General features: G+C 37.8%; 1 protein-coding gene across 1 annotated transcript; it reads left to right on the forward strand.

The window, feature by feature from the left end:
* Nucleotides 1-2384: 2384 nt before the first annotated feature.
* Nucleotides 2385-5034, forward strand: faim2b (Fas apoptotic inhibitory molecule 2b). Its single transcript, XM_026349344.1, has 12 exons — nt 2385-2399; nt 2884-2929; nt 3245-3312; nt 3395-3459; nt 3559-3612; nt 3712-3762; nt 3884-3923; nt 4025-4062; nt 4185-4272; nt 4377-4472; nt 4731-4784; nt 4885-5034. The coding sequence occupies exons 1-12, from the start codon at nt 2385-2387 to the stop codon at nt 5032-5034; spliced, it is 765 nt and encodes a 254-aa protein (XP_026205129.1).
* The last annotated feature ends 2920 nt before the right edge of the window (nt 5035-7954 follow it).

A 7954-nucleotide genomic window follows, 5' to 3' on the forward strand; every position in this document is an offset into this window, starting at 1 on the left:
GGTTCATTTGGGACCTGCACAGGCAAATTCTCTGGGGGTGAATAATCAGGGTTCTAGACAGAACAAGGAGTCCTCACCGCTGCTATGTAGTCTAGTGGAAGGCCTGGGAAAATCACCCTAGTATAAATGTTTGGGAACAGCTTCTATAAACACCAGCGCTGGCCTTCAGAAGTCTTTATTATGTGTTTAGTCTTTAGTTTTGCTTATTGTCAAATGGACACAAACACTGTGTTCATATTTATTGACTCAACAACAACAACTTGAGTTATCCTAAATATTCTTAATACCACATCGACTCATAGTTTTTAAAGAGGAGGAAGGCACAGCTCCAGTTTTACATTTGTGGTCTCCCGACGTGCTGTCTCCTCTTTTATGTATTTGCAGTTTGTGACTTCTAATAAAAGAAAGTATCAGGATAATGCTTTAATTTACAGCCTGCAAGTTACACCATAATAACTATTCTGGTGCTCTGCCACATCAGGGCTTCCAGTCATTTCTGTGCATCATGTTAAGGCTTCATACGCTACCTACTGGCCAGGACAATAACTGCAAGAGCACGTTTAAGCCAAAACATTATGTTACTATTAGACATTGCCATCAGGGTTGGAGTCGGATTGTGCTGACAGTGTAGCTCGATCATCAGGCTATTGAAGTTCAATTTTTCTGACTTGGGTGCTGCTTAATTTTGGGGAAGATATTAATGATTTAGCCATTTGAACATTGTCTAGGTGATAATTTGAAGACTTGTAAATGAGTGAAGTTGTTTACACATTAATTTTAACACATTTTTTGTGTGCGTCTTTTTATTTTGAAACATCAATAAAAGTTAGTTTTCTTTGTTAAAACCTACTGGATAAGAGAGTTAGGTTGAAACTGCAGAAGAGTGAATGTGGCTCATATGCTGTCATGAAATACCCTCTGACTGCAGGTTAAATTAAAGAGAGAGACTGCATTATGTCCAAAGTAATATCTTATTTCTTCCATCTGTGATGGCCTCCTCCCTGTGAAAAGAAGCCAACTTATCATAGGTAGTTCATTTAACACTCACTGTGCTTCTGACTCAAGTTCCCCTGGGCTGACTGAGGAAGATCTTCTTGTCTTCTGGTTCCATCTGGTGGCCAAGAATAAGAAATGAGCACAGAACATCATCAGCTGCTTTATTTAATTTGTTTAAATGTGGGACTGGATGAACTTTAGCAAAGTGTCTCTGCTTCCGCAGTGGAAAATAGCCAATTATACAATAACAGCATGTTGAGGAGCAGCTCCACCCACTTTTACAAAGCTTTTTAATTAAGTTTCAGCTCATTCATTTAACCTCCAGCGTCTCCACCCCAGCAGCTGTTTTTAGTGAAGAGTGACATTTCTTTTGATTTGTACTCAGTTTTTTTTTAAATATTACAGTTCTTTAAAATAGCAGTAAAACCAATACACTACGAGTAAAATGATGTTTTCTGGTAAATTCTCAGCATGTGCTCCGTAATGTTCTTAACGTCCATCTCATTAGTCTGCTGTGCGTGTTACTAAACAGATCTCTTACACAAACCATGATGTCATAAGGTTAGTAGACCTTATTTGTGGCTAAAAATAAAAGCTACATTTAGTATTGCACATAAACAAATACATTCGACCACCTATGTAATGCAAATAAGATGTTTTAGTGTTCTCCTAAACATCAATAAAAAAAAGTTAATTTCACATCACATGCTGTGTTTTAAAGTTTAAAACAGTGGAACCTGTTGTTGTCTGTAAATGTTTGAGCGTCTATGAGCACATTCACGTGTGCAGGGGCTGCTGGTCCTGTTTAAATAATATTTTGAGTAATTTAAAATGTAAACACCTTAAATCTGTGCCTCCCACTTATCTCCAAAGTGGAACAAAATAGTTATGTAATGCATTTGTCATATGGACATGTGAGTCCTTTGAGTCCTTCTGGTGAGCACTAGGATGATTATGTGTCCTGGAAAACTGTCGACAGCAAAGAGAGACATGAACGACACCCCTGTTCGGCAGCACCAGTGGTATGGCCTGGATTCATCCCACTGTTTTGGGTCTACCTGGATATTGCTAGAACGACCTCATTAGGCTGAGCGTAGGGGTGGCGTGGGATCAGGGTTAGGGGGAGATTAACCACATGCAGGCCTATAAAGCTTTGGCGTAATCCTCACATTGGAGACAAATTCAGAGCAGCAACAACTCCATGGACGACATTTTCCTCGCCACTCGCAGTGTTTTTTGCCACAGTAATGCTTTTAAATTAAGAGAGAGGAACTGAGAAATTACAGATTTTGAATTAAAACAGCTGCATATAGGAAAGGAAATTGTCTGTGACTTCAGAATAGCCTTCCTCGTCATCAGAGGCACGCAGGAGCAAAAAGGGCAAAATCATGAAAAAGGGAAAGGTATGTAATTTTCCTACCTTATAATTAAATACTAGCATTGTACTAGTTGTGTATTGGCTGATTTATCTAAATTAATACATTTCTTTTCTTGCGTTTGTTTAAAAATGTGCTATAATGTCAGAAAAGTGTGTTCACAAAGGGGTGTAAATTATGTTGCCGTGCCTGGAGAGACTCGTCAACATCACCAAGCTCTAAAATCTTTTACTCTATCCTTCAAGTAGTGTGTGTAATTCAACCATAGAATTATCTGTGCAGGCTACCTAAAGATGGAGGCCCATCACATCCATCCTAATCCTTACAACCAAGCACACACGGAGGCTGTTTTCTAGACAAAATGTAATTTGGGCTCTAATCATAGGCTCTATGCGGAAGAATATGTGGTCAAGGAAAATGATTACCACTGTATTTGGGTTGATGCATCTGAGAGAAGCAGAGCTTTAGCAGCTAAATCAATACACAGCTAATCCAGATTTGATCCCAGCAGGTGAGTGATGCCAGTGAGCCCCCAAGCTACCAGGAGGCAACAGCAGGTAACAACTAACCTCTTTTATTTACAGAAGTGATAGCACGGAGTCAAGCATGTCTTCTAGTTCTAGTTACAATTACTATCTGCTTATTTCAATCAAAATACAAGTGGAAAATTAAAATGAAAAACAGACACCAGACAGTTTGAATAGTTGTTTTTCTGTTACTGTATCTAATTTATTTATTAAAGCTGTGACTTGACATCACACAGGTACTTGTTTGCATCCGACTTGTACACTGTCTCCACGTCGTTTGAAGCTGTGGTATAATTCATCTCAGTTTCCACAATTCTCATGTCTCCTTCTTGTTTCTTTCCTCAGGCTACGAGGAGATGCAGGCCCAGTTTGTCTGGGATGACAAGACCGTCAGGCGGACCTTCATCCGGAAGGTATGAACACAGATGAAATGAAAACGTATCACACATGTAAAACACATGTCACAGAGACCTCTTTCATGTCCCCCCCCCACAGGTCTATGCCATTCTCATGGTTCAGCTCTTTGTGACTGTGGCAGTAGTTGGCCTCTTCACATTTTGGTAACTACTTTAGTTTTTTTTTCCTGCTCATCTGTAACATTATTTACCAGTAGAGGTTTGGTTTTGACTAAGTGAACCCACCTATTATTTTGTCTACAGCACACCTGTGAGGTTCTTTATTCAGACTCATCCGAGCATGTACATGGCTTCGTAGTAAGTGAAAACACATCACAGCTCATGTTCCCACCTTTCTTTACGTTATTTTGTTTGTTAAGTTGCGTATTAACCCTTTCACTCTCTTTTTTTTAACAGTCTCATGTTCTTCTCCACCTACGTTGCACTGTCCTGCTGTGGAGATCTGAGGTGCTTCTTGTTTTATGTGAATCTAATTGTAAATGACTACAACATTGTATATTATAGAGGCACGTAAATAATGCTGTCTATGTAAAATGTGTAAATTTTATTTTCTTCTGTACCTAAACAGGAGACAGTTTCCCTGGAACATCATTCTGTTGGTTTTGTTTGTGAGTTTTTCTCAGTATTAAACTCATATACTAAAATACAGCATATGAGCTTTACTCAGCAAACAGCTGAACTGTGGCTGTCTTTCTCCTTTTCCTTACAGACATTGAGCATGGCCTTCATGATGGGATTTGTGTCGAGGTAAACACTAAGGATCTACATGAGACACTAATTTTTTACCCATCAAAAAAAAAAAAATTAAATTAAAGGAAAAATAAGAGAGGAGATGATACTATTTAAAGATGTGCTACATCTTCTTTCAGCTTTTACAACACCAAATCTGTGGTGCTGTGTCTGGGAATCACATCTCTGGTTTGTCTTTCCGTCACCGTCTTCAGCTTCCAGAGCAGGGTGAGAAGAATGTGTAACATCTGATAGCTTTCAAACAGCAAAGCAGACAGATGTTGTTATAAGGAAAGAAACCCATCATGTGGTTGTCCTCTCGCCTGTTTCAGATTGATGTCACATCCTACCAGGGTGTCCTGTTCTCTTTGTGCATGGTCATGCTTCTCTGTGCCATCACCATCTCCATTGTCGTCCCTTTTGGATACGTGAGTTCACTTCCGTCAGCCTCTCTAGTACAATTCCCACACACACCTTTCTAGAAGAGGCCTAAAATAGGCTAATGATGACTTAAATAACAGTTGCAGGTTAATGCCTCAGGTGCTGCAGGCTGTATTTACATCTTAAATGACATGAAGCGATTAACTTCACGGATAATCTACCAAAGCACTTTGCTGTCTTACTTAAGTTAGTATCCTGCTTTCCTTCTGAACTGTGGTATGTAATGCTTTTGTCTTACTCTACAGGTCCCATGGCTACATGCCATTTATGCTGTGCTGGGAGCTATCCTCTTCACTCTGGTAAGAATCAGATCAAAATTAAATAAAAGAAACACACAGACCTCCCAATGAAGATAAAAATGTCTAACTTAATTTCTTTCTCCATCTCTTTCTGTCACAGTTCCTTGCCTTTGATACTCAGTTACTCTTAGGGAACAAGCGGTACACCATAAGTCCAGAGGAGTATATTTTTGCCACACTCAGCATCTACCTGGACATTATCTACCTATTCAGCTTCCTCCTACAGATCTTTGGAGAAGGCCGCGAGTGAAGAATCGGATAGATTTTCCCAGTAATAAATAACTGTGCTCTCCACTGTGCTATATGGGCTCTCAGCAATCTCAACAACAGCTATGTTGATGACCAAGATGAATGAGGATGAATCCCTGTTTTGACTTTCCTCCGTTTTTGTACATGCGTCAGAACTCTGCAAACCAAGAGTAATTTCTAGTTTGGCTCTGTAATCCTGTCTACACAATCCTCGTCCTGGTTTTTGTCACTATGCCCCGAAATCACGTACACCTGCATAATACCTCAGTGCAGTTTACTCTGGCTGTTTCTCTTTATGTGGCTTTGTGTTGCCCTGGGGTCTGCTGCAGCCCCACCACCCTGTGTTTAAACAGTCACTATGCTAATAAGTGGATTCAAACAATCCCAGTCACAGAGTTGATGACGGTCAGTTTCTGATAAACCAGAGAAGTGGATATGATTTGTTTTATACTTGTTTTTTATGCACAGAATCATATATAAGTTAATATTTTTACTGTGTGTGTATGTAAAACATTTTCATGCTAACAGGTCCAATTAGAGCTGGAATGCTTAAGTTGATGTTTTTGGGGAAAATACAGCATGAGCGAAACCTTTAACAGACTTGTGACGCTGATAAAGTCTGAAGTCCAAAAGGGAGAATGTGGCAGCATTCACTACTACTAAAGATCTGACTTTAATAAGGCCTTTGGAATTTAATAGAGAATTATTTAATGTTAACAAGCCGATGATCATAATGCGAGTAATACAAATGTTGTTGATTTAATAAAACTGGACATAATAATATATATATTTTTAAAGATAATTAGCTGTGTACATTTAATTCACCAATAAAATAAAACAGATTGATGAACACCTCTGTGCCTGACTTACTGTATATATAAATGATGATAAATGTGCTTTAGTTTATGACATTCAGTCATTTCTGACCTCAGTTCAGTAGCAAATTATTAAACTATTATGGTTACCAGGCTTTCCACATGAATTGAAGTCTACTTAAAATTTATTTAAATTTATTTATAACTATAACTTATATAACTATAACTTACACTTATTCACTTATTTACATCTAGTCACAATATATGTAGCCGCCTAAAGACAGATAATAAAACACAGTTTACCCAATTATTGAAACAAGACTTTTATTAAAAAAAGAAAAACTGACATATTCAAATTCAAAGAGAAAACCAAGAAAGAAGGAATTTTTTTCTCAATCAATAAAAAAAAACAAACACAACTTACAGAAAATTTTAGCAACTCTGGCACAGGAAGACAAAAGTAGCCGAGTGGCTTTGCAAAATAACCAAATATCAAAACCTCTTTCCTCTAACAAAACTGTACAAAATGAGTTCTTGTATAAATAAGAAAACTGTTCACAAGCAGGAAGTGAGATGAGTCCATTGTATTTTCAAAATGTCCAAGATTTACACTGTGTCAAGCAACAAGAAGCTTGTTTAAGAATTTCCTGTTCAGAAATGCCACCTTAAGAATACATTTCGGACTTAAGGTTGTGCAAAATACAAAACTGGAAACTGCCCATTAGCAAGTTAATAGTATTCTACCTGGGGATTAGGTTAGTATTATGATTATTGTATAAAATCAAATATAGAGTACTAGTATCAACCAAACTAAAAGGAGACATTTTGAAAATCCAGGCTGGTCAACATCTAACCATCTGTTTGGAAATCCTGTTTTAGCAGCAAAACATTTTGAAGCTATGAAATAAGCCATCAAATCTACATAAGGATGGACAGGATATTTATTTATCTATCTATTGATGGGGACTAAAAGTAAGTGCAACTATTTATTGTAATTTTCATGGTCTGTAAAGCACACTAGTATTCCTACAATTTAATTTAAGCTTCTATCATCTCCCTGATGCTAATTCATTTTAGAGCATCACGGTTTTCTGTTACATTATCTCTGCTGACTAGTTTGTAAAAAAAATAAATAAACACTGTATTGTAACAAGTGGTCATTTCATAGTTCCAAAATCCTGTTTTTGTACTAAAATTGATGGCTAATACATGGAATATCATTTTCTCTGAACATATAAACAATATCCATGACATTTTCCTTCATGGTGCACTGAATGGGAAAACTTGCTATTCACTGTTATTTGGACAGGTTAGAAATCATTAAAAAAAATCATGAAAACACACAAGAAGAAACAAACAGAACAGTGTAAGCAAGAAGAAGAAGAAGAAGGGAAAAAAAGACTATTTACAAAAGTAGCTCTCGTGTCTGAAAACTCTCACTGCCATAAAAGCTGCGCTGTTTGTTCCTCCAGGGTGTCTGTTGAGGCCAATAAAGTTCATAATGACTTTGTTGACATGCATTCCAACACTCCTTTACGTATACTGGAGGAAAACTCTGTTCTATCAACACATGTAAACAAAATCTGAGAATTTCTTCACTTGAAAATCAGCTGAGAATTTTTGATACAGTGCCGAAATAGTTCCTACAAAACCACACAAACTGTCAAAATGTGGAATATTGTTTGGATGTAAACACCCTTATCATAAAAATCCAGCTATGTGCTGCGGATCGTCTTTGGATGAGAGTTTGTCCGTGACAGAGAGCTAAAATGTGGGTGGCTACAACGTCTTTGGTTGTAGAAAGGAACAGAACATGCAGCAAAAATGACGTGTGGAAATAAAAAAAAAAGGAAGACAAAACAGAATCATCCAAATGTGAGCCTTGATTAAAGACATTATGACTGCGTTTTACTGGATTCAAACAAGGATGGTTGAAGAGCAGGAAGAAAAGCACTGTGTAACCCTACTTCTAACTCGACGGGCGTGACGACTAACTCGATGGCGCTCAAACAAGCCCGCTGCCGTTTCCCTAGTATATACAACTTAGTGTCAATCCTATGAGAGATCAGGCAGGCAGTTTATCCAGAGAAAAAACATTAAGGCTTA

Source organism: Anabas testudineus, chromosome 5 (assembly GCF_900324465.2).
Source record: "Anabas testudineus chromosome 5, fAnaTes1.2, whole genome shotgun sequence".
Lineage (NCBI taxonomy): Eukaryota > Metazoa > Chordata > Actinopteri > Anabantiformes > Anabantidae > Anabas > Anabas testudineus.